At 38.2% G+C, this 24,356-nt stretch overlaps 6 protein-coding genes across 7 annotated transcripts; 3 read left to right on the top strand and 3 right to left on the bottom strand.

Moving 5' to 3' along the window:
- Positions 1-3,345, top strand: LOC109584610 (uncharacterized). The gene is made up of 2 exons (XM_020000423.1): positions 1-724; positions 2,195-3,345. Exons 1-2 carry the CDS (start codon positions 25-27, stop codon positions 3,247-3,249), a joined length of 1,755 nt encoding a protein of 584 aa, XP_019855982.1. The 5' UTR covers positions 1-24; the 3' UTR covers positions 3,250-3,345.
- On the bottom strand, positions 3,246-5,301 carry LOC109584614 (uncharacterized). The gene is made up of 6 exons (XM_020000433.1): positions 4,650-5,301; positions 4,150-4,306; positions 4,038-4,098; positions 3,825-3,982; positions 3,593-3,767; positions 3,246-3,522 (listed from the first exon to the last, which is right to left on the bottom strand). Exons 1-6 carry the CDS (start codon positions 5,279-5,281, stop codon positions 3,386-3,388), a joined length of 1,320 nt encoding a protein of 439 aa, XP_019855992.1. The 5' UTR covers positions 5,282-5,301; the 3' UTR covers positions 3,246-3,385.
- An 827-nt stretch (positions 5,302-6,128) lies between these two features.
- On the bottom strand, positions 6,129-8,538 carry LOC109584609 (uncharacterized). Its single transcript, XM_020000419.1, has 6 exons — positions 7,701-8,538; positions 7,485-7,644; positions 7,214-7,274; positions 6,797-6,954; positions 6,455-6,632; positions 6,129-6,404 (listed from the first exon to the last, which is right to left on the bottom strand). Exons 1-6 carry the CDS (start codon positions 8,450-8,452, stop codon positions 6,289-6,291), a joined length of 1,425 nt encoding a protein of 474 aa, XP_019855978.1. The 5' UTR covers positions 8,453-8,538; the 3' UTR covers positions 6,129-6,288.
- Positions 8,539-8,716: 178 nt separating this feature from the next.
- On the top strand, positions 8,717-9,703 carry LOC105314247 (uncharacterized). The gene has a single exon (XM_011408308.1). The coding sequence runs from the start codon at positions 8,717-8,719 to the stop codon at positions 9,701-9,703; it is 987 nt and encodes a 328-aa protein (XP_011406610.1).
- A 163-nt stretch (positions 9,704-9,866) lies between these two features.
- Positions 9,867-23,247, top strand: LOC109584598 (uncharacterized). Of its 2 annotated transcripts, XM_020000407.1 has the most exons (15): positions 9,867-10,037; positions 10,380-10,550; positions 12,781-12,839; positions 15,324-15,487; positions 15,878-16,618; positions 17,059-17,615; positions 18,408-18,593; positions 20,423-20,588; positions 20,641-20,711; positions 20,956-21,125; positions 21,238-21,346; positions 21,439-21,655; positions 21,764-21,806; positions 21,943-22,119; positions 22,229-23,247. In XM_020000407.1, exons 1-15 carry the CDS (start codon positions 9,972-9,974, stop codon positions 23,097-23,099), a joined length of 3,768 nt encoding a protein of 1,255 aa, XP_019855966.1. In that variant the 5' UTR covers positions 9,867-9,971; the 3' UTR covers positions 23,100-23,247. The 2 variants fall into 2 exon arrangements, with proteins under 2 accessions (XP_019855966.1, XP_019855971.1); XM_020000412.1 differs by lacking the exons at positions 9,867-10,037; positions 10,380-10,550 and adding an exon at positions 11,598-11,735.
- A 43-nt stretch (positions 23,248-23,290) lies between these two features.
- On the bottom strand, positions 23,291-24,350 carry LOC105313887 (uncharacterized). Its single transcript, XM_011407668.2, has 5 exons — positions 24,291-24,350; positions 24,158-24,238; positions 23,878-23,969; positions 23,502-23,653; positions 23,291-23,434 (listed from the first exon to the last, which is right to left on the bottom strand). The coding sequence occupies exons 2-5, from the start codon at positions 24,227-24,229 to the stop codon at positions 23,382-23,384; spliced, it is 369 nt and encodes a 122-aa protein (XP_011405970.1). The 5' UTR covers positions 24,230-24,238; positions 24,291-24,350; the 3' UTR covers positions 23,291-23,381.
- Between the last annotated feature and the right edge of the window lie 6 nt (positions 24,351-24,356).

Genomic DNA, 24,356 nt, shown 5'->3' with positions numbered 1-24,356 from the left:
TGATTAATGGAAGGCGCTTAAGTGATGGATATCAAGCCTCACTCTTCAAGTAATAAGACAAAGAGGAGGAGGAGGAAAAGCAAAGGAAAGAGATCGACTGATAGGCACAGTGACCCCGAGCTACTCCTAAAAGAAGGAGAGATAGAAAGAGATCATCATGGTTGGGACAGTCTTGATGAAAGATGGCTGCCGCTAGACGAGCGAGGGGCAGCGATAGACGAGATGGAGGTCACCTCTAAAAGACTCTCAAGTCTTAACGTAACTTGTGATCCCCCTAAAGGCTCGACCCCTCCTCCTCACAACAATAATTCCTCCATTCCTAGTGAACTGGAGACCGAGAATACTAGTACATACGTTTGTGTGAGCAGCGATTTACAGAAGAGATATTCGCGAAAGAGAATCTACAGACGCAATAGGAAGAGAGCAAAGAAAGCAAAATGTGACGACGACCTCTTACTCTCCGTGGCTTCAACATCTGCTCCTTTTTCCGATTTTAAAAGAGTTCCAAACTTATTAGAATCCCCTCAGTTCTCTATCGCTCACCAGAGTATAATCAGACTCGGTAAATTTCATCAGTCCGGGATACTTACCGATGACAGTCAAACTGGTTTGACTAGTCATTACGGTTTAAGCGATGAAACGAGTTCACGCGCTGTCACAGAGTCAGATTCACCTGGCATCCCTGATGATATTTTGATGTATGAGGAATCCACTAATTCTGAAGGTACAGGACTATGTTTGCATAGTTTTAAAATTCATGAAAAATCCAATTTTGATTAAAATTACCTCAAACTTTCTACACAATATAAAAAACATGTATATGTACCAGGAAAAAATATAAAAATCAAAAATACTCTACTTCAAATTTTTGGCAAAATTTGGCCCGAGACCATGTACTATAGTACAGGGACTTTGGTCAGATTTTGGAGAAACTTTTAAAATTTGTAAAAAAATCCAATTTTGATCGGAATCAACTCAAACTTGCTGCACAACATAAGCACATGTATATGTATCAGATAAAGTTATAAAAATAAAGAATTCTCTCCTTGTCATTTTTTCCAAAATTTGGCGTGAGACCATGTACTATAGTATAGGTACTTTGGTCAGATTTTGGAGAAACTTTAAAAATTTGTAAAAAAAATCCAATTTTGATCGGAATCAACTCAAACTTGCTGCACAACATAATTACATGTATATGCATCAGATAAAGTTATAAAAGTAAAGAATTCTCTCCTTGTCATTTTTTTCCAAAATTTGGCCCAAGACCCTGTACTATAGTACAGGGACTTTGACCCAATTTTTGAGTAACTTAAAAAATTCGTAAAAAATCTAATTTTGATCGGAATCAACTCAAACTCGCTACACAACATAAGCACATGTATATGTATCAGATAAAGTTATAAAAATAAAGAATTCTCTCCTTGTCATTTTTTCCAAAATTTGGCGTGAGACCATGTACTATAGTATAGGTACTTTGGTCAGATTTTGGAGAAACTTTAAAAATTTGTAAAAAAAATCCAATTTTGATCGGAATCAACTCAAACTCGCTACACAACATAACTACATGTATATGCATCAGATAAAGTTATAAAAATAAAGAATTCTCTCCTTGTCATTTTTGCCAAAATTTGGCCAGAGACCCTGTACTATAGTACAGGGACTTTGACCCGATTTTTGAGTAACTTAAAAAATTTGTAAAAAATTTAATTTTGATCGGAATCAACTCAAACTCGCTACACAACATAACTACATGTATATGCATCAGATAAAGTTATAAAAATAAAGAATTCTCTCCTTGTCATTTTTGCCAAAATTTGGCCAGAGACCCTGTACTATAGTACAGGGACTTTGACCCAATTTTTGAGTAACTTAAAAAATTCGTAAAAAATCTAATTTTGATCGGAATCAACTCAAACTTGCTACACAACATGAGTACTTGTATATGCATCAGATAAAGTTATAAAAATGAAGAATTCTCTCCTTGACATTTTTGGCAAAATTTGGCCTGAGACCGTGTACTATAGTACAGGGACTTTTGTCAGATTTTGGAGCAACTTTAAAAATCCAATTTTGCTCAAACTTTTTTATGTTTGTGTATTTAAGAGAGTTTGAAGTTGTTATTATTATTATTATTATTGTTATTATTATTATTATGTTACTGTTTTAGTGTTTATTTAGTTTCTTATTATTTTAGGTCACAGTAAAATGGAAGCTAAAGAAAGCAGCGAATCCTCTTTATCTCTCACACCAAAGATGGCAAACACTGGTGGGAGCACCAACAACACCACTAATGGTTCCTCAGCAGAGTCTGTCATACTCCGAGTCTCTTTGAAAAACCCCAGCGACACCACGGGGAGTACCTCTACCAGCGACAGTGGCTGTGATGGCGATGATGAGGAGAGTAGTGCTGAAGTCACGAGAGCTCTGCTGGTTGGGGGAAACTCGTCTTCTTGCGGTACTAGGCATCCATTTTGGAGCACATACAGTGAATCTAGTGCTGACGAGATTTGTGACGATGAAGACAAATATCAGCATATCCTTAAGCCGCTGTTTGGTAGAGATGGAAGGCAGGTTTTTGATTTCAGTGCGACTTCTAATCTTTTAGAGTATAGAGGAGGAGGAGAGGGAGGAGGAAGATTCAAGCATCCTCAGTTGTGTGGTGCTCAATGTAGAAAGGGAAGTGGTCGAAAATATCGTAAAAAGCCACCTCCTCTTTCTCCCGCCATTGCATCCCCATTAGAATTAAGCCGTAGGATTAGTGATTTCGTTAGCGAAGGATTGACTGGACCGTCAGAGCTACAGTTACCGATGCTTAGTAGAAGCTTGTGTCATGTGGCTTCGAGACTATCAGAAGTACATTCTCTTGATTGCCTTGTCTCTCATGGTAAACGATTGCTACCTGTTGCAGCACCTTTGCTGAGGAAAACCCCCTCCACCCACCTTGGGGATAAATCAAAAATTGATACAATACTAATGGAATACGAGACCTCATTTACTAATAGAAGAGATAAGACAGAGAAATGCCCTGCTTTACCTATCTGTGTTCCACTTTCTACTCTGCCAAGTGGTGAAAGCCCTGGTTTATCTCTGAGGCAAGAAGCACCTCCAATCGGTGAAGCTAGTGTAACATTAATGAATGTCGGCTGGAATCAACCAAAGGAAGAAGCAATGGTCTCTGGAGAAGACTTAATGATTGAGCCTGTAATGACTTCTAATAATAAAACTGGTCTGAGCCTTAAGTGTAATTAATTATACTAAACTTCTAATTTCTATAATCTAAAACTAATGTACATGTAATCATGTATACAGTCTTTCATTGTTTGATACTAATCATATCCAATTCTATATGGTACATGTATGAGTTTGCATAATGAGTTTGAGTCTCTTAGTCTTCAATGTCGAGATCATCGTACTTCATTCTTATGTATATCTCCTTTTCCAATCGTCCCATCTTTAATGTCAAATCTTTGTTTTGGCTTGAGAGCTCATCTGGTGAATATTCATTTGATGGTTTTTCATCACCTGCACAGGGAGGATGAGAACAATACTCCATAGTCAAGAAATTGTTGCTATATAATCATATAATTCTCACCAAGTAGCCCAGCTTCTTGATAAGCATTAGCAACCAGTTCACTGCAGAATAATGTACTGATGTCTTCTTCCTCGTTTTTAAATATTGAAAGGAAATTATCAAAAAAATCATAACCAGCTTTAACCATTTCAAAAATGTTTGCTTGATACTTCACACCTTCGCGTTTCTTAGTAAGCTATATACATGTAGATGATAATATTACAGCATATGACAATTTTTATTTGTTGCTTACAGCCATTATTGTGTCATGGACCTTTTCTCTTTCCTTGTCAGTCAAATCCACAAGACGCCTGATAGCAACTTCATCATTGTATCCGCTAAATATCTTGTGCTTGAGTGGTAGTATTTGTGTTCCTCCCATTATTTGGCAAGATCCTAGGTCAACCTTACCTGAAGGATCGAGAAAAAAAGAGAATTATGAGGTTTTTTTGAGTATAGAACTAACCAACAAAATTGCGGCAGGATTCCCAGACCATTAATATATCAGATCCTTTTGGTTTGAGCACCTGCAAATGAAAGGTTTTTGTAATAATTTCCTTTAATCATAATAGCCATACAAGTGCAGCATGTGAAAACTGTTGTTGTCCAATAATTTTAATAGCCGCCCCAGCAGCACACACTGAAGAGAACAGCACGATATCTCCAGTATTCAGTGTATCTCTTATTGACTTATAAGTTACATGGACATCTTCTGCAAATGGCATTAAACCACGCCTATAGAAGAGTGAATATAAGCTCACATGCAGCATTTTGCATTAAGTTGTTTGCTACATTTGACACTATTTTGTTCATTGTTGGCTAAAATAATGATTGATCGGCTAATAATCACTACATACGATAGTGAGTTAAGGTTTACATAAACTCAGTGGTAGTTTAGAAAAATATCTCATTTTTTAAAGGTTTAGGCGGTAGGTAGAGGGTCTGGACAGCAAAACTATTGCTTAAGTTACAAGGTCAAAGTAGCCATAAATGGTGTTAGTGTGACTACAATTATAATTATGATTTATATAGTACTGATCCTGCATGCATGCATGCATGCTAATGCTGCTTTACTTACAAAATTTTTTGGTATAATGGTGGTTCTTCTCTGCTTAGGAGGCCCAATTTAACTGGAGGCACTTTGAGAAACTGCGGCTTTGTTACAGGTAGTATTTCATGCCATTTCTCAGCCGTATTCTTGATGTCGGAGGGCTTAGCAGTGTCCTTCAAGACCCCTAGCTTATGATAGAATCGATGCAAGTTGATGACAGTCGTAACGACACTTCGAAAGGTAGGGGTAGGAGCCTCACTAGCTGTTTCAAACTCTTCATCAGTGTAGGTTTCAGTATCAATGTTATCTACAACCTTCAGAGCAGCATCTGAGCTTAGCTTTCCCTGCTCATCCTCACTTGTCTTCAATCTGCAGATTGCTACACGCTCATAGTCTCCGTAGAATATTCTCACAACGGCAGTGACTGCAGTGAGGAATCTTCTCTTGCTGTGCAGGAAAGTTTCCCTTTGCATTGGCTTGGCGACTCCTTTGACCATGAGAAGTGGAAAGTACTTCATATGGTCAGAGTTGTTGATTATCACGGCATAATTAGGTATCTCTTCGTCTTTCCGATAAAGAAGAAGAAGATCTCCAGTCTTTAGACTGTCCTTTATATCTTCAAAGTTGACCAAATCTTGCTCTCCTGTAGCTTGAGCCATAACAACTCATAGGCAACGTACAGGGTGTGGCTCGACGTCATTATTAAAAAAGGAGTGGCTCATTAAATTTAATAACTAGGTGAATGTAAACATTGTGGGGGCGAGCATGAGCCATCAATTAACAACTGAAATAATAATTATGATTGAACTAAATAAAATCAATCCAGCTCTCAGCCTGCATGCATATTCAGACCCCGGCCTCATGGCCGGGGTCTGAACAGAGCAAACACACCAGTCAACACAACCAAAATAACCCAATCAAAGTGACAAGAACGAGTCCTGTCACACTGAGAAAATGTACCAAGTTAAACTTCTAATCTAGCTTCCATCAATTACCATTTGAAATAAGATTGAACTAAATAAAATCAATCCAGCTCTTAGCCTGCATGCATATTCAGAATTTCAGACCCCATCCTCATGGCCCAGCAGGGTCTGAACAGAGCAAACACACCATTTAACACAACTGACCAAAATGACCCAGTAAAAGAGACAAGAATGAACTGTCCTGCCACTCTGAGAAATGCCAGTGCCAAGCTAAACTTCTAATCAAGCTGTTCTCCCAATTTTAATTCTTTCAATGAGAGGACTAATCTAAAGGAGTCTTAGATCAAGCTGCTTTAAGTTTTTCAGCCTTTCAGATGTTTTAGACAGCCCCTCTCTCTTATCTAGCTGTTAGAAACTCAATCTGAGTTTGTCAAGTTAAAATTTCCGCCATCTTGTTCTTTTGACCACACCCTCTAAATTAATTTTGCCCACGTGGTCCAAATTTATTAATAGTAGTATACTAATTTAATTTTCGTATTTTTCCGTTCACAAACAAGACGTAACGCAAATAGACCTAGACAGATTAGTGTGGGTCTCGCTCATGCTCGCCCCAATTATTTTGTTTATGAAAAATGAGGAAGTACAAAACTATAAAATTTGGCATTGAATTGTATGTAGTCAGTATTGATCTGATCTAGCTAAGCAAAATCACATCTAATTAGCATGTGTACTATTATTATCGTTTAGTCTTCATATTTTAACTCAATATAAACTTCAGGCTCCAATCGTCCGAACTTGAGATTCGGGTTTTTCTCACTTGAAAACTCATCAGGAGAATACTCATTTGATGGTTTCTCTTCTACAAGAAGAGAATTAGATTGAATGTTGGTCAGCAAACTCTATACTTACCTCCAAGCAAGCCAGCCTCTTGATAAGCATGTGCAACCAACTCACTACAGAAGATTGTGCTCACGTCTTCTTCGTCATTTCTGAGAAAATCCAGAAACTCTTCGCCAAAGTCAAAACCTGACATGATCATTTCGATGAAATCCTTCTCGTAGTAGGTACCCTCGAGCTCTTTAGATAGCTGTGGTATAACAATAAAAACAAGTGTACTATATCATGCATCATGAATCATACGTTATTTACTATAATTACTAGATCTAGCATGATAGCATTATATAGTTGTGATGTGTATGCATCAATTGTATATTTGTAGTATGTAGTATACAGTAAAGGAAGTTTAGTTACTTTCATCATGGTTTGGTGGATTTTCTCTCTTTGTTCATCAGTTACATCTACCAAGCGTCTAATGGCAACTTCATCGTTATACCCATTCAATATCTTGTGCTTCAATGGAACGATTTGAGTTCCTTTTTGCACTTTTGTGCTCCCAAGGTCAACCAGGCCTAACAAGGATTAAGAACATCCTTATAAATAAACAACATGCTTATACCGTATACCATGAAATTTATGCGACAGAAAAAACTGCGATTTTTGCTCCATTGCAAAAATTAAAATCGCAAAATCCTACAGCTCCATTGCCCCATGGTGCGGTTTGCAAGCTATTTGCAAAAATTATTTTGTGAAATCTTAGAAATGAAGGATTCGCAAAAAAAATTGTTGCATAAATTTCATGGTATACGGTATAATGTCTTGCTGACTAACCAACAGAGTTAGATGTTGTTTCCCAGCACATAAGAAGGTCAGAGCCTTTAGGCTTGAGTACCTATGGTGTGTGTGGGGCATGTACAAGACGTGTGATGTCATGTCTTACAATAATTCAGAGTAAAACCACAATTCACTGTGACAATTACAATATAGCTAGGAATGCTCCATTATTTCATAAGTCCATTGATTAATTCTATTCATAATGTTGTTATCTCAATGCTATTCTGACTGTGTCGTCACAGACACACTATGATATTATGAGCCTTACCATAGCAGCATGAGAAAAATGGGAGTTGCTCCCCAGCTTGATAACAAAGCCACTAGATCCAACTGTAGCAAAAAGGAGGATGTCTCCGGTGTTTAGCTGGTCACGGATAGAACTGTATGGCACTACAGTTCTGTTTTCAGGAATAGGCATCAAACCACGTCTATAGGAAAAAATATAATAAAAATAAATATGGGCAATATTACTACAATTCCTTACAAAATCTTTTGATAAAATGGTGGAGTTCCACCCTTCATTGGTCCCGGTTTAATGGGAGGGACGTTAATGAATGTTGGTTCACCAACTGGCAGAGTGGTGTTCCAAGTCTTGTACGTATCCTGGACACTGGATGGAGTGGCAGGCTCTGCAATGATGCCAAGTTTACTATACAAAACACTCAAGTTGAGCACAGATGCCATGACGCTTCGGGCAACATCTGTCTCTGCTTCATCAATTAGCTTCAGCTCCTCTTCAGAATACTTTTGAGTATCGATCTTGTCCACAGCCTCGAGCGCCTTCTTTGCTGATATGTCTTTCTGGTCACCGGTCAGCCTGCAAATTGCTACACGCTCGTAGTCTCCATAGAACATGCGTGTGACAGTAGTGACTGCTGTAAGATAGCGTCTCCTGCTGAAATTTTCCTTGGACATTGGTTTAGTGCTACCTTTCACCATCAAGAGTGGAAAGTACTCCTCGTTTGCAGAGTTGTCTATCAAAATAGCATAATTGGGGTTCTCTGCATCTTTCCTGTAGAGGAGTAGAAGGTCTCCTGTTTTTAGACTATTTTTAATATCATTGAATTCAACCAGCTTTTCTGCTGCAGGCTCTCCCTCTGCTCCTCCTGTGGTCTCAGACTGGGTGGGCTTTGCTGGAGGTGCTTCTCCTTCTTTATCAACGTTGGTTTGTTCTGCAGGAGATTCCTTGGGGTCTTCAGTCTTTGCTGAGTTATCTTTGCTGCTTTTGCCTCCCATAATCAGTGAGCAATGGAAGCCGCAACAAGCAAGACGATCTTTTTATGTAAGTTTTCCTCGGCTTCGGTCGACAAGATTGTCTCACGTGAGCTTGACCTTTAATTATGACGTACAAAAATTAATTAATTGATTTCGTCGCGCCAGCGCCATGCGCCAGCAGCCACTCCTCCTGATCCGACCCAGCTCGAGCTGTATCGCTGTTGTGTGGTCGTTAAGTGTGAAAAGTTCTTTTTGTCGTTTACAAGCTCTTTAACAAGATCTAAAATGAGTTTTAATACAGCCAACACTCCTCATCAAGTAACCAATAGAGTCATGATGATAAGACCTAAAGCTTTCGGCTACAATTCAGAGACAGCTGTTGACAATGCATTTCAGATCAGCTCGATCAATAATTGTAGCTCTTCTGAGGCCTCGGCTCAAGCTGTGAGAGAATTTGACGATCTTTCCCACCTCCTTTCCTCTAATGGGATTGAAGTGAACATTGAAGCAGACACCGATAGCCCAGAAACTCCCGATGCTGTTTTCCCAAATAATTGGATATCATTTCACTCCTCCACAGAAATTAAACTACAAACTACCTCCACTATCATAATCTACCCTATGATGTCCATACTCAGAAGACAAGAGAGACGCCAGGACTTGATAGACAAATGGACACGGTCCCTAAATGCTAGCATTATAGACTTGAGTAGCTTTGAAAGTAGCGGCCAATACCTTGAGGGTACAGGCAGTATGGTATTGGACAGGGTACACAGGGTCGCCTATGCTTGTGTATCTGGTCGGACTGACATTGAAATGATTGAAAAGTTTTGCAGCATCACTGGTTACAAGTCTGTTACATTTCGTGCATGCCACAAATCCTTAAATGGAGATCTTGTCCCAATATACCACACTAACGTTATGATGATGATCGGCAAAACGATCTCTCTGATTTGCTTAGAGGCTATACAAGATTCTGAGGAGAAAGAGCGTGTAATGAAAAGTCTTGGAGCTTCCGGTCGTACTATTGTTACAGTGACAGTATCTCAGATGAATGATTTTCTCTGTAATGCATTGGAGCTAAGCAATCAAGATGGAAAAAGGTTTCTGGTCATGTCTACAAAAGCTTATAATGCAATGGACGGAAATCAAAAGAGGATTTTGACTGAAGAGAATGAGCTAGAGTTGGTTCATTGTTCTGTCGATACTATTGAGTCCTTGGGGGGAGGCGGAGTTAGATGCATGATAGCGGAAATATTTCCGCCAAAATGAAACGACTAAGTATAATCGTTAGTATGTCCTCTTATCTGTTATGTGTCACTATGTATTATCATATAATCAATCATTACCTCATTGATGATTTATTGTTCATTTAATGCTTTGATATGTCAATTTCTGCTTCCTGCCTTAAATTTGAATCGAAAATTCCCGCTAAAGTCACGTGAGTAGTAAGCTTCACGTGGTAGATTGTTGTGTCTAAAGCCTACTTAGCCTAGGGACTTGAGCTCTTCCAGCAGAGTACAAGCCGAGGTACAAGCTAATGCTAATGGCTGGCCTTTTTGCTTGCAGACTCTGGAAAGAAGTCGTCTATCCCAAGAGAGAAATGGTTAGTTTTAGTGCTGAGTAGCTGGTCAGCCATTGCAATCAAGCCCCATGAGTATGCCCTCCTCCACTCTCCCTCCCTCTTTCTCAAATTGCATTTCAAGAAAAAGAGAGAGAGGACGGCTCGAGTAGCATTCACAATATTATGACTATCTGCCTATTCTCCTGCTGATTGTAGTTTGTATAAAGCGCCTCTGTGGAAAGGAGCCTTTGTATAAGGTCTAGTCCAGTTAATGCCGTCCTACAAGCTTTAATAAAAAGTGTCTGGAAAAAAGTTGTATCAACTATCCTGTGTCAACAGTTTGTGTAACCAACCATACCATTTCTCCTCTCCTCCTATCTCTAGTACCCAATTTTCGAAGAGTGTGATGTTCACAGCCCTTTGCTTGAGCCCCAGTCTCTCATCATGACTACCAAGGACTTCTTTGATTCCCCAGAGAATGAAGGAGAAGGAGAATATGTTACTAGAGGAGATGAAAGTCGGTTCCCATACGACTCATTTGATGAATGTGATGAGGTCAGTTAGTTTATACTTGTACAATTGATTACTCTATTGGGGCCCACACAATCTGTCCTTAGTACAAAATTTTTTCTCAATAATAAAATAAAAATGAAGTAGAATTTATGTACATGAACAGTCTTTATGCTTCATATTTTTGCATGTTTGTGTAGATCAGGACATTACAAGTTGTAGAGGTCATTTGTAGAGGTGTCCTTGTTTTAGGGCGTCCTTATTAAAGAGGCTACAATGCATGTAATATATCTTGAGTATACTATTATTATTATTATGATTGCATGGTTCTTTTAATATACGCGCAATTGCTTTTCACATTCTTTTCCAAAGTATGCAGTTGCCAAGTGAACTGACCCATGTATTGCATCATACAAACTGGGTTCTCTCCAACAGTGCAGAGGGCATTAATGATAATATTATTATTATTATTATTTAGCTGTAGGATGTTGTTCAATTGAAATGATTAATTATTTGGTTCTCTTAATAAGAGTCTTTATATCTGGCGGTGTTGTGGCTTAAACCCTTTAATTCCTGGCAATAGTCTCTCTAGAGTTTACACACACACACGCTACATATGTTACCTGCCCTGGTACATGTGCATGGTTTTATGTGCCTAAGGGCAAGAGTGTGTAGTAAACAGTGATTAATCTTATAAGTTCACTTTGGTGTCACTTTTGCCTTACGTGTACTGTACATGACCCTCATTTTCATGTACGTGTATATCCATTAATTAGTCACAGTCCTAGCGCTAAGCAGCTGTTAGAAAAGTGCCTTGTTGCTGTGTAGCTCGCTTTGTGTGTGAATTTGCATTAAACAATTTTTATAGTGTGTATGTTTGTGTGTGTGTGTGCTGACTAGATCACTTTTGAAGGATGAGCTGCTACTATAGTGACAAGTTGTGTGGTTGTTATTATTATGTGGGAGGCCACACAATATCACTATCACTACATGCAGGACACTGTGTGTCCCGTACTACCAATTACCATTAGTAATAGTTAGCCTGGTATATAAGCAATCCTACTACTACTACTACTCACATTTTATTAACCAGTGAGAGAGACAGAGAGACAGAGAGAGAGAGATTCCTGATCTCTGGCATCCCTTCCTCCTTGTATATTATTACTACTCTTACTACTAGTAAGCGTGATTGTGCTATAGCGGCTAAGAGCTTCATGTGATTGTCCTGAGGTTAGTGTAATACCAGCTGTTAGTTTTGAGGTTATGCTGAGGCTGTGGGCCTCTAGCACGTGTGTAATACCTGTATCTTAGTTGTGGCTTTGGGTAGTGCCCTTTGTTAGCATAAGGTGTGTGTTTCTGATCCAGTGAATATGTACTTGTATGTAAGACCAGAAAAAGAGAGAGAGAGTGAGTGGGTTTTGTGGTACTAATAGCATCCAGATGTGCTTGCAGCTGGAAGCCTTTGAATTATATATTTTAAACTCAAGGCATTATAATATAATCAATAGTTACAATGGATGGAAAGAAATTGCTGCTAAAGTAATGATAGATGCCTGTTTTTATGATGGATAGATCTCACTATGATATACTGTAGTAATATATTTTAGATATCTCTGTCTCTCTCTGTCTCTGTCTCTCTCTGTCTCTGTCTCTCTCTGTCTCTCTGACTCTCTCTTTCTTTGCTCCATTGACTGGCTACATGTACTCTGGTTCACTCAACTATGCATATATACATGTAGTGTACTTTGTATCCACAGTACTAACAGAATGTGGGCCTGTTATGCAATAAAGCATGCAGTTGTTATGATTATATTATATTATTTAATTTAATTCATTAGAAATACTCCTATACTTGGTGCCTATGCTAATGCTTGTATGAGCCTCCCTTCATTCTGATGGTTGGGGAAAGTATTTTGTTATTTTGATAATTTTTTACAGTAATGGGCGGTAGTTGGTTGACGTGCAGGGCGTAGTGATTGCTGGCACTCGTTTTTGGACTATAATCAAATAAAATAGGGTTAATGGAATGTGAAATATTTAAAGAGTTTGGTTTAGTTTCCATAGCTACATCTCCTTTGTGAAGCTGCACATGAACTTCCAAGAGAGGGGAAGAGAGAGAGAGAGAGGGGAGGGAGAAAAGGGAGATAGAATTTCAGGGGGAGTTAGTTAATGTTGACATTAAATCATTATGATAAATAGGAAGAAAGGGAGGACAAATGCATGTAGTACTATGGTACATGGAAATTTTAAATGTATTTTTAATTTTTGTTCGTAGGAAGAAGACGAAGGTGATTATACTGGAGTTGATGAGATGGAAACAAGAAAATTGAAACTGTGAGTTGAAATAGTTAATGTCTCCCTTTTGGTCTTTCCCTTCTTTACTATTCTGCCCTCTCTCGCTCTCTGTCTCTCTCTAATTTAATTTATGCACATGTCTATTGCCATTAAGCACATTAAAGCAACTCTGCTATCTGAAACTTATTATTAATATCATTACATGTCATTATCACCGTACTCTTAATACTGTATCTTGTAGCTCTCAAATTTCAGGGCAAGCAGTTAGTGTTACATGCATGTACATGTACATACTGAGTCATGGCATGTGATTAGCATGTGATGTATTATGAAGTAGCACGGCCCACCAATGACTAGTATCATTTCCTTGCCATCAATAAGCTACTTGACATATTTTTATTGTTTTTTTTATTGTTTTTGTGAAAGTTTTCCCAAAACAACTTTTATGAAGCATGGTTCTGGAATGAAAAATAATACTTTAGACAGCCATAAATTTGTATAGTCGCCATTAGCATGAGCATTGTCACATGGTCACAACTCACAAACTCAAGCTTTCTACATAGCATAAGGTCATTAACTCATTAATATTTTATTGAATAATGCCGGGGTGTAATTCTACTCTTCTAAAAATCACTGTGCACTGTGCAGAGTAGAGTAAAGGGATAATGGCCGCCTTCTGGTGTCTCTAAATGGTTGTTTATTTAACGGTTGCTATGATACACTGTTGTTGTGCATTACTGACTCATTCCTACTACTAATGATGGACATTTTTGTCCTCTTTGTTAACTCTCCCTTGTAATGTCTACTATGTTCATGTGGACTGTGTAGCGAGTATGTATCTACATGTACATGTATTTTATTCTAGAATATGCCACATATGGCATTTCAAACACATGGCTTTTTGAGAAATTATTTTTTCGCCTTGGAAAATATTTGTTGTATAAGGAATGAGAACGAAATTAAACTCTAACAAATTGCCCGCTATGAGGTGTGTTGACTGTTTGGTTATGTGTGATCCTGTGACTCTGCAATTTACAGTTATTTTAACTACATGTACGTGTATGTGGTATCGGCAGTTACAAAATGTATATAATAATTTCTCAATACTTTATCTGTCCTCTCGTTAACCAAACTTCATTGCCTTCTCTTTATTTTAACTAATCACCTGGTTAATGGCTCTTAAATAAAAAAATACATGTACGGATGTATTTTATGAGCATTTTATTTTTTATGGTAATGGCCCAGATATACCTCTAATCTACCGTAATTAATTAAAATGCCATCATCATTTAATAATTGAACTTTGTTACCCGTGTCTTGGTATCTTCATAATCCCTCTCTTCTTTGTCACATAATATTATCATAATATTATTGTGTATACTTATACAATGATGGCTATGTTGTACACACAGCAAGAGGAGGAGTGGAAGTGGGATGTTCCTGTTAATCTGTAGCAAGGAATTGAAAACATACGTGTATGTATACAAATACACATGTGTGGGAGCTATAGATTTGACTCAGAATGACTTCATTGAAAAATTCCAATCCTTAGATAGGCATGGAAGGCCTATTTGATCTTATTATGAATTACACCTCCACGAACATTGGCATATACATAATTATGCTTATTTATGCATGCCTGCATGAGTTCAGTGTAGAGGCGTGCTGTGTGTGAAATGGTGTGGGTAGAGTAGGGGGTGACTGTATTTTTAATGTAAAAATTACACTGTGACACACTCCATTAGAAAAATGTACACAGAGTATAGTATTGTTGATGCATATTTTTCATTCCAATGGTGAGCGTGTGCGTATGTACATGTACAATGTACATGCATTACGTGTAGATGTTAATGTGTGGTGCTCATGGATGTTAAGGTGTTATGAGTTATGATGACTGCATGGTGCGTGTGTGTGTGTGGGTCCTCTTGTATTTATATCTACTCCTACTGGTAAAATATCATTATAATTTGCTGTTATAGGATATCTTGTTGATTTGTAACTCACTCTCTCTTTCCCTCTCTCCCCCTCCTTTCTCTCTCTCTTTTTGCTATGAGTAAGTGTTTCTTTGGGAGTGTGTTTTATAAAAGCTGGCCTTTATGTCTGTAGATATAACTATATTCACCAGTGTCACCGTATTGTTATTTTTAATGTCTGTCTCTCTGTCTCTGTAATATAGTGGGTGTACAGTATATTTGCTTAGCGTGTACATGTACATTTGCTTAGCGTGTACATGTACATTTGCTTAGCATGTACATGTACATGGTTTTGTTATTTAGTGTCAAGGTTGGGTGTGTCTCCTTGTGTGACTGTCTCAGCTCAGTCTGTATTTGATGACGTACATATGCACATGACATTGTAATTTGATATTTATTTATTTATTTATTATTTATTAATTATTGATATCATGTTTCTGTAGTGTTATCTACTTATTTCACACACACACACACACGCCATCATTATCATCTCTCTTTCCTCCCTTCCTCCCCCTTCTCCCTCCCTCTCTCCTCTCTCTCTCTCCCCCAGTGGTCAGTTTGCTAGTAAATATTATCCTCCTCCTCCTTCATCAAAACCTCCTCGACTACCTCTCTCCAGCGAGAGGAGCAGTCCTTCATTGCCAGCTGAAGGTACGATTGTTATGAAAGGACAGCTAACAGCTGGTAGAGAGAACTCAAGACTGCCTATACCTGGTAATTAAGAGAGAAAGAGAGAATAAAATACAATGTATGAACATGTAGTTGTGCATGTAGCTACGTGTATGTATGTAATACCGTATAACGCTTTAATTTGGCGGAGTTTTATTTTGGCGATTGGCGGTTTGCAAACAGAATCGCCAATATTAAAAACCGCCAATCATTAATGCGCATGCTCAGTAATGCACGTGTACACAAAAATCGCCAAATTAAAAACCGCCAATTACAATTTTACAGCTAAATCGCCAAAATAAAGCGCCGCCAAAATAAAGCGTTATACGGTAGTATAGTAATACTTTTCTTGCTATTGACCAATTCTTTTCATGTTTGAACAGTATCAATTCGCATTCCGGTCATTTTTATTATTTTTTTCTCACCCTCACGCAGGTTCAAAGGCTACTGCCACTCGCTCTTCTCCTAATAAAGTCTCGCCTACGTCAGCCTCAACCACACCCACCTCCTCCTCGTCAGAGTCTGGCAATACGCCTGTAGTCACCCCAACCAGAGACCTAGTTGAGGGTTCTTCTAACAAAGTCTCTCATTTTAAAAACTCGTCCAGCAGTTCAAGACGCTCTCCTTCAGCGTCTCAGCCAACCATACCAAGTCACTTAGAGGCTGGTGACAGCTTAGGGGGAGTGCCCCCACCTGGTATCCTCCTCTCTCCTCAGTTAAGGAGAACTCCCAGATCAACCGGTCTAGGATTGAGAGCTTCTTATTCCTCTCCTACCTCTTCTGTTGTTCCTTCTGGTAAGCCGTTATATCGTAGTGATTCGCTACAGTCTTTCTCGACGAAGAGGGTTTCTCCTGGTCGTCAAGGTTTTCTTCAGAGTAAGGTGCCCTCCGTGGCTTCGAGGATACTACAATTTGAACCGTCTAATTCACCTAGTTCATCTCGTAGTAATAATGGAGGAGTGAGTGTGGCTAATAATAATGGAGTGGGTGTGGCTAATAATAACGGTAATAATGGAGTAACTGCTAATAGTAATAACGGTGTGGCTAATAATGGGGTAGGTGTGGCTAGTAGCTCGTCTGGAGGTGTGGCCCCTCCTGCTGCTCCTGGCGGTGGAGGCTCTAGTGAATCTAAAACTGAGACCACCTCTTTGGTATCAGACTTGAAGCAATCAACAGGTACAGTTTCATTCTTATAATCTCATTCCCATTCTCATTATGCATGTAGTTTCATTCCTATAATCTCATTCTCAGTCATACTAACCTTTCCCACATTACAAGTGTTTAATACAGTACATGTATATACAGTTTATGCTAGTCAATTGCCTTTATATAAGTGATATTGTGTACTTGTTAATGCTCAATTGCACTCTTTCACATCAGATAGTCAATGGTGTGTATCCACTCTTGGCCCATTGTGTGTGTGTGTGTGTGTGTGTGTGTGTGTGTGTGTGTGTGTGTGTTGTATAATGCATATTGTGATCAATGTGTCTCAGTTATGTTAACCTTACTCTTCAGCTTTCATAGGACCGTTGAATGAAGCATAAACCTAGTCAGACAGTCTCCTATCTTTCTTTGTATATATACTCTCAACTCTCTCTCTCTCTTTCTCTTTATAGAAAGCAAGGCTGTTCCTTCAATTGATGAGACAGACCACCATCAGCTGGTACCCCACTCTACTGTCCCTCCTTCTCTTCCTAATACTGACCACCATCACCAGCAGCAACAGGCCATCATGTCAATGAGTGGCTCTACAACCTCTTCAATGGAGGAGCTTTCCCTGTACAATCATGAACACTTTTCTTCCTCTTCTTCCTCCTCCTCCTCATCCTCCTCAAACTCCTCTCAGCGTCACTCTAGGCCCGAGGCTGTTGTTCCTCCTCACAAACACACAGCACCTCCTGGACCTACTTATCCAATGGGGGGTGGTCCTTACTCTCACCATCCTATGATCTATACACGTGGCTCCACTGCTTACCAACCTCCCCAACCTGTACCCTCTACTTACACTATGGGATATCCTCCTAATTCTACTTATGGGAGTTCATTAGATTTATTAAAACCGTCTCCTTCAGGCGGTGGTGGAGGGGGAGGACAGAAGCAACCTCTAGGGCTAGCCACAGCCACGTTGGCTTTGGCTCATAATTCAGCAGCTAATGGAGATGTCGTGACTTTAGTGAGTTGATGCTGTCAAATTGTTTCATGTATAGTGTATGTTGTAGGCAGTGTTGTGTTGTGTAGTATAAGTTTGAGCTACTTTTAACATCAAATTTTGATTCAATGCGTACGTGTACGTGTACCAGTCACAGATTGCATTAATTGTGCGTGCAGTCTTTTTAGAATTATTTTCTCTCTCTCCCTTCATTTCTGTATCTCTTCTTCATTGCAGACATAACATGGCCCCATGTGTTTGAGTGATTGTTTGTCTTGCTACATGTACATGTACTTTCGTCGTCTGGTCGAGCTACTGTGTAGTGTATGTCTGTCTGTCTGTGTGAGGGAATTAATTTCATTATGTGAGCTTTTAAAGAGACCGCAATCAGATTTAATTACACACTTACATCAGTAATGTACACTGACTCATTACTACATGTACCTGTAGTAATACTATACTTCCTTTCTCAGCTCCTCCAGGCTCCATACCTCTTCTTTCCTATAAATTTATTATTATTATTATTATTATTATTGTTAATATTATTGTTATTGTTGTTATTATTATCAAAACAAGAATTAGAAGAGAGAGAAAGAAGATTATTATTGTTTTTATTGTTGTTGTTGTTGTTATTTTTTGTTATTGTTTTTTGTTGCTAAGATACGATCCGCATCCCAAAGCTGGTTCTAATACTTGATTGAATTCTTCGATTTGTTTTGCATTCCTGTGGCTTCATTTCTAGCACACTTATCATATTTGTTCCCACAATAATTTTCTTTCTTTTCCCTTCTCTCTCTCTCCCTCCCTCTCTCTTAGCGTAAATTATTATCATCAGGTGAAGTTGATCCTCTCTCTAGAGATGAGTATGGCTCTACACTGTTACACACAGCTGCTACCTATGGACAGCTCTCTTCCCTTCAGCTTCTTTCTAAAGATATATCCACCTCAGCACTTCTACTCGCTGACAATAACTTCCTCACTCCTCCTCTGCTAGCTATTCAGGTAGGGTAGGGTAAAATAATGTGAGATAGTAGCACTAATGCAGAATTTTTATGATTGATCTATTGTCTGTAGTATGTGTAGTTTTATTTATAGAAAATGCACAGTTCTCTGATTTATATTGTACATAAATTGTATGCATAATAATAATAATAATATAATAATAATAATTAATAATTGTACTAAAGGCTGGTTTACAATATGACATTAGGCCAACGTACCGTCAATTTTTAATCAAAAGCGTGGGCGATTTGACCTCGTGATGCATGCTTTCCACTAGAATAGAACCAGATTCTATTCTAGCATCAACATAATGTCAGGACTAGCGTAATATTGTAAACCAGCCTTAAGAGTACAAATGTAGTTGGGTAGTGGTCTTCATGTACATGTACAGTACATGTTGGCTGGTTATAATGTTAAGTTGATTTTCTCATGATGTGTTAATTGTTAATATGCATGTACTTGATGTACTGTTGTCATAGAAGAATTCTCGAGGGAGAATTGGAAGAGAGAGTGAGGGAGGAAGGAGGGAAGTGGGAGAGAGTGAGAAAAATTGTGGGAGGCTAGTTTAACATTGTTATGATTCATGTGTACACATTGCAGTAATTAATTGTATGGAGATTGGTATCTTATCAAAAATGACTGTAGGAGATATTTTATTATATTTTGTAATGCATGGAAGACTTGGAAGTGTTTAAAAAGCCTCTACTACAAACTCCTTGTGGTATGTAACTGTGTATAAAGTGTGAGTTGATTTCCACTTCAATTTTTCAAGTTACAACCATGTTAAGAAAATGCTAAAATTCTGAAAAATACCCAAGGCTATAGCCCATGGTTTTTTCTGAAAAATGGCTCCGAAATCACCCCAAATTTTTATTACATTTTCTGATACATATTGATGCCCTTATGCTATGTAGAAAGTTTGAGCTGATTCTCACTTCAATTTTTCGAGTTATGACTATTTTTTTTTAAATGGCCGATTTTTGAAAAACACCCAAGGCTATAATAGCCCATGGTTTTTTCCAAAAAATGGCTCCGAAATCACCCCAAATTTTTATTACATTTTCTGATACATATTGATGCCCTTATGCTATGTAGAAAGTTTGAGCTGATTCTGACTTCAATTTTTCGAGTTATGACCATTTTTTTAAAATGGCCGATTTTTGAAAAACACCCAAGGCTATAGCCCATGGTTTTTTCTGAAAAATGGCTCCGGAATCACCCCAAATTTTTATTACATTTTCTGATACATATTGATGTTCTTATGCTATGTAGAAAGTTTGAGCTGATTCCAACTCCAATTTTTTGAGTTATGGCCATTTTTTAAAAATGGCAGATTTTTGAAAAACACCCAAGGCTATAGCCCATGGTTTTTTCTGAAAAATGGCTCCACAGAATCACCCCAAATTTTTATTACATTTTCTGATACATATTGATGCCCTTATGCTGTGTAGAAAGTTTGGGCTGATTCCGACTTCAATTTTTAAAGTTATGACTATTTTTAAAAAATGGCCGATTTTCGAAAAACACTCAAGGCTATAGCCCATGGTTTTTTCTGAAAAATGGCTCCAAAATCACCCCAAATTTTTATTACATTTTCTGATGCGTATTGATGCCCTTATGCCATGTAGAAAGTTTGAGCTGATTCTGACTTCAATTTTTCGAGTTATGACTATTTTTAAAAAATGGCCGATTTTCGAAAAACACTCAAGGCTATAGCCCATGGTTTTTTCTAAAAATTGGCTCCAAAATCACCACTAATTTTTATTACATTTTCTGATGCGTATTGATGCCCTTATGCTGTGTATTAATTCTCTTTCTCTCTCTCTTAGAATGGTCATGTTGATTGTCTAAAGTATCTCGTTGAGGAACTAGGCACTCCCCTCTCTGTACCTGATGCTGGAGGAGAAACACTCCTTCATCATGCCGCCTTTCACGGACAGACAAAGTGTCTCGAGTTTCTCATTCACAGAAAGAAAAAATCCTCAGAGTCTGTTGGTAAGCGTAGGCGTGGCTTGTTACCATGGTAATGGTTTTTCATTCCGTGTAGGTTTTGTTGATGACAGTGGAGTGTCTCCGGCTCATTTTGCAGCTCAAAGAGGACACCTTGACTGCCTTAGGGTGAGTATACTAATAGAATATTGTGATTTATTGACAATTAAAGAGCAATATTTTGTGAATTTGTTGTTTATGGAAATTATTGATTGGCTATTTTTATACCATCAATCTTGTGCGATGGGTTGTTGAGCATCCATCTTTTATATTTGAGCAATAACTAATCTTACTTGTATTTCCTCACCTTTTAAAACATCTTTTACGCTAATCCTTTAATTACTCCTCCCCCCTCTCTCTCCCTCTTCTTTAGTTGATGATTAATTACGGTCTTGATGTCACAGCCCCCGACCGCGAGAACATGAAGCCAGCTGACTGGGCTGACGCCACAGGCCAGCACTCTTGCACTCATTACCTCCTAATGGTTGAGCTCTGCTGGCAGCTCTCACGAGACGTCTCCATCTTAACAAGAGATATTGAAATGTACTTATAGCAGAGATTATTATATTGTGTATTTACGTATAGGGTGGGAGGGTGAGAGATTAATTGAAGAGTTTTTTGTATGATCTATTTGTAATATTTTCTTTTCATTTAGGCTTCGTCATGAGAACAACCAGCTCCACGAGTTATTGGATCTGAGAGATAAAGAGCATCACACGGCCATAGCCAAACTCTATCAGCAACACCAGGACACCATCCAAAAGGTACTGTGGTGAGAATTAAGCATATGTGTGGCTAAAAATATTTAATTAAATTTTTTAAATGAGCGTTTTTATTATAATAATTATTTTTGTAGTTTCACGAGCAATATGCCGGTATTACAGTTTCTGCTTTATTGAGAGGAGAGGAAGCCACGCCTCCCCTCCTTCTCCCTCCCACTACGACCGCCAGTGGTGGAGTAATGAATAAAATTGGTTCAAGTCCTGTTCATAAGACGAGCTTATCTAGCAAAGGAGGTGGAGGTAAGGGAACTGAAGGAGCTAAGGAAAAGAAAAGAGTAAAGATTGTACCAGGTAAAGTTCTAAATGAAACCTTTTTATTCTTAGTCCTTTTGTCTTGCATTTAATAATAGAAATAATAATTAATGATAATAGTTTATCTTGTTGATTATTTTATTCTAGAGCCATTGACAATTGAAGAAATAGAGCCACATGAAGTGTTGAAGTAAGTAGTAGGATTAATGACAAACACCTTGTACTATAGTACAGCAACTTTAAAAATTTATTTAAAAATTTCATAATAAGAATTGTATTTCTCATAAAATTTTCATGTTACCTCTTTATTTTGTTCCTATTTATAGGAGAGAGCTAAGTAATGTTGAACAGCGTTTGCATGCGAGTCGTGAGAAGAGAAAACTCCACCCGGTAATGGCTACAAGATCATTCTCACCTCTATCTCCAATTGTGAAACGGATGAACAGTGTCGAGAAAGAAGACGACAAGAATAATGCAAATAATAATGACAAAGACAACAAAACGTAAGGCATGCATGAACCAACAAGCATAATCTTTTACTATAAAAGTATAAATTAATGCTAATAATACTAATGTTATGTTAAGATGTAATGCTATTTTTCTTTCTATTAGTGAATTATCAGCATTTCTGTTTGAAGGTGTTCAAGACTCTCCTCCAGAAGATGCTAAAAGGAACATCCAACCTTTTAACCCTCATACAAATGACTCACATTCTCACTATCATCACACGGCACCTTCCACTAGTCATCATCATTATCCAGAGCATCGTAGATCTCTTGACAATAGCAACATAAGACTAACGTCGCAAAGGTCGCCCCCACAGGATCGACAGTCCCTCCCTCCTCAAAGATCACCTCCTCAGGAACCAATCTCTCATCAATGGTCACCTCCTCAGGACGTTACGTCTCGTTCGGCCCCGCCCTCTCAACGATCGCCCCCTCAAGATTCCTCCTCCTCCTCATCACGGTCACAGAAATCCCCTTCGCATAGATCTCCACCGCAGGACGAAGTCTTGCATTACCAGTATCGTGTGTCTATGAATAAAGAAACGGAATTACCGCTAACATCTTCTTACTCTATGAACGATTTTACTCACGCCGGTTATAAGTATGCCCCGTCTGCTTTACAGCAGTATAAATCGCCTCTCTCTTCCGGCAAGGCTAATAGCTACACTGTACATCATCACCAGCACTCATCTCATCCTCCACAGCAGCAGTCCTCTTCGGGGAACCCTTCGTCTTCAAAACATAAGCTCAAAGGTCAGGACATGTACGGGTTGCATTCTAACAAGACTCCGACCCATTCTTCAAAGTCTCAGACTCATCCCAGCAAGTCTCATTCTCATGCCGGCAGCTCTGGGTTGTCTAAACTTCAGTCTGTGAGGAGCTATTCGACGAAAGAGGCAGTTCATAGAGGAGGAGGAGAGGGTCATCCTCTCTCTGTCAGTCATTCCAGTCCACAGCATAAAACTAAATATAGTTGAGTTAAAAATAGTAACAGCATAGCTTTAATAATAATAATAATAATAATAGGAATTAAACATATTACTGTACAACTGATTGTATAATAATAATAATAGCTATTATTACTATATTAATTTATTAATCAGTCATTAAATTAATAATGTTAAATATCATCTCTCTCTTTCTCAAATCTCTTCTCTCTCATAAGTCTCTTGTACAACAATCATTATAATTATTATTAAACTTTAAAAATTATACACTAAACAATCAAAAAATAATAAGAAGTGTTATCATTTATAAGTTTAAGAAAGATCTTCTTCAGTAACTCCTTCATATTCCAACAGATCGAGCAACACTAAATAAAAGAATTTTAAATTGTGAATAAACTATTATTTTCCAACACACTCCTCTCTCCCTCTTACAGTCTTCAACATTGGTTCCCTTGAAAGCTTCGTGTCCTTTTGTGAGGCTTCCTATGAAAGTGTGATAGCATTCACTCTTATGCTCATCTATGAATCTGTCACTGGAACAGACAAGATGAACCAGTCTCACCATCTCCATAGCACATAACTTCCTATACACCGGAAGAATGCTGTTAAGGAGAGCTTTGTCTAAGAATTTAGTGGCTACCAAGATTTTCCACAGGATTTTGGCATATAATACATACTTATCAGAAAATTTTCAAAAATCTGACTAAAGTCCCTGTACAATATACAGTACATGCATGGGTTTGAGACAAATTTTGCCAAAATTGAAAAGGAGAGGATTCTCTTGTTGGAAACCCTGATAGCCAGCTACCTGTGCTCTCTGTTAATCCTGTCTTCCTGTAGCTCATCTGATTTCAAGTCTGTGAGTGCATTAAGAAGTGAGCTAGCCAATGACTTTAAAAACTAAATAAAAAACAAATACAACATACATACGTATCCACACTGTACATATATATATACATGCTATGGTTTCAAGTGCAATAATACCTGAGGACTGAGATATCTCCTTGTGGTGAAGCTGAGGGCAGATATCAAAGGACTCGGGTATTATACATTACTGATACACATGTACAGTGTATGACTACACTTGCCTGATATGAACAGCAGTCAGATTCATAAAGTACTTTCTCTCCTTCTGGAGTGGAAGCAAGAGCAGAAAGCATTCTAGTCAGCTATATGTACGAGTGCTAATATACTATTAATATAAAATACTCAATCTGTAACCTGTAGCTCTATCTTAGTTTTTAATTTAATCGATTCTATGATTGCCCTTGGAACATAAAGAGCATA

The sequence above is a fragment of the Amphimedon queenslandica genome, unplaced genomic scaffold (assembly GCF_000090795.2).
Source record: "Amphimedon queenslandica unplaced genomic scaffold, v1.1 AMPQUscaffold_13516, whole genome shotgun sequence".
Classification (NCBI taxonomy): Eukaryota; Metazoa; Porifera; class Demospongiae; order Haplosclerida; family Niphatidae; genus Amphimedon; species Amphimedon queenslandica.
Note: the sequence above shows the minus strand (reverse complement) of the source record. Positions and strands in the feature narration are given on the sequence as shown.

Bases quoted from the DNA above. Each gene is read 5' to 3' on its own strand.
- LOC109584610 (XM_020000423.1), top strand. From the start codon at position 25: ATGGATATCAAGCCTCACTCTTCAAGTAATAAGACAAAGAGGAGGAGG. The intron at 725-2,194 runs GTACAGGACTAT...TTATTATTTTAG, and splicing joins GGAATCCACTAATTCTGAAG to GTCACAGTAAAATGGAAGCT.
- LOC109584614 (XM_020000433.1), bottom strand. From the start codon at position 5,281: ATGGCTCAAGCTACAGGAGAGCAAGATTTGGTCAACTTTGAAGATATA. The intron at 4,099-4,149 runs GTATGGCTATTA...TTTCATTTGCAG, and splicing joins AGTTTTCACATGCTGCACTT to GTGCTCAAACCAAAAGGATC. The intron at 3,983-4,037 runs GTTAGTTCTATA...TCGATCCTTCAG, and splicing joins ATCCTGCCGCAATTTTGTTG to GTAAGGTTGACCTAGGATCT.
- LOC109584609 (XM_020000419.1), bottom strand. From the start codon at position 8,452: ATGGGAGGCAAAAGCAGCAAAGATAACTCAGCAAAGACTGAAGACCCC. The intron at 6,955-7,213 runs GTTAGTCAGCAA...AATCCTTGTTAG, and splicing joins AACAACATCTAACTCTGTTG to GCCTGGTTGACCTTGGGAGC. The intron at 6,405-6,454 runs GTAAGTATAGAG...CTCTTCTTGTAG, and splicing joins AGAGGCTGGCTTGCTTGGAG to AAGAGAAACCATCAAATGAG.
- LOC105314247 (XM_011408308.1), top strand. From the start codon at position 8,717: ATGAGTTTTAATACAGCCAACACTCCTCATCAAGTAACCAATAGAGTC.
- LOC109584598 (XM_020000407.1), top strand. From the start codon at position 9,972: ATGCTAATGGCTGGCCTTTTTGCTTGCAGACTCTGGAAAGAAGTCGTC. The intron at 20,589-20,640 runs GTAAGCGTAGGC...CATTCCGTGTAG, and splicing joins AAAATCCTCAGAGTCTGTTG to GTTTTGTTGATGACAGTGGA. The intron at 20,712-20,955 runs GTGAGTATACTA...CCTCTTCTTTAG, and splicing joins GACACCTTGACTGCCTTAGG to TTGATGATTAATTACGGTCT.
- LOC105313887 (XM_011407668.2), bottom strand. From the start codon at position 24,229: ATGCTTTCTGCTCTTGCTTCCACTCCAGAAGGAGAGAAAGTACTTTAT. The intron at 23,970-24,157 runs GCAAGTGTAGTC...TTTTTTATTTAG, and splicing joins CTGACTGCTGTTCATATCAG to TTTTTAAAGTCATTGGCTAG. The intron at 23,654-23,877 runs GTAGCTGGCTAT...TCCGGTGTATAG, and splicing joins AGGATTAACAGAGAGCACAG to GAAGTTATGTGCTATGGAGA.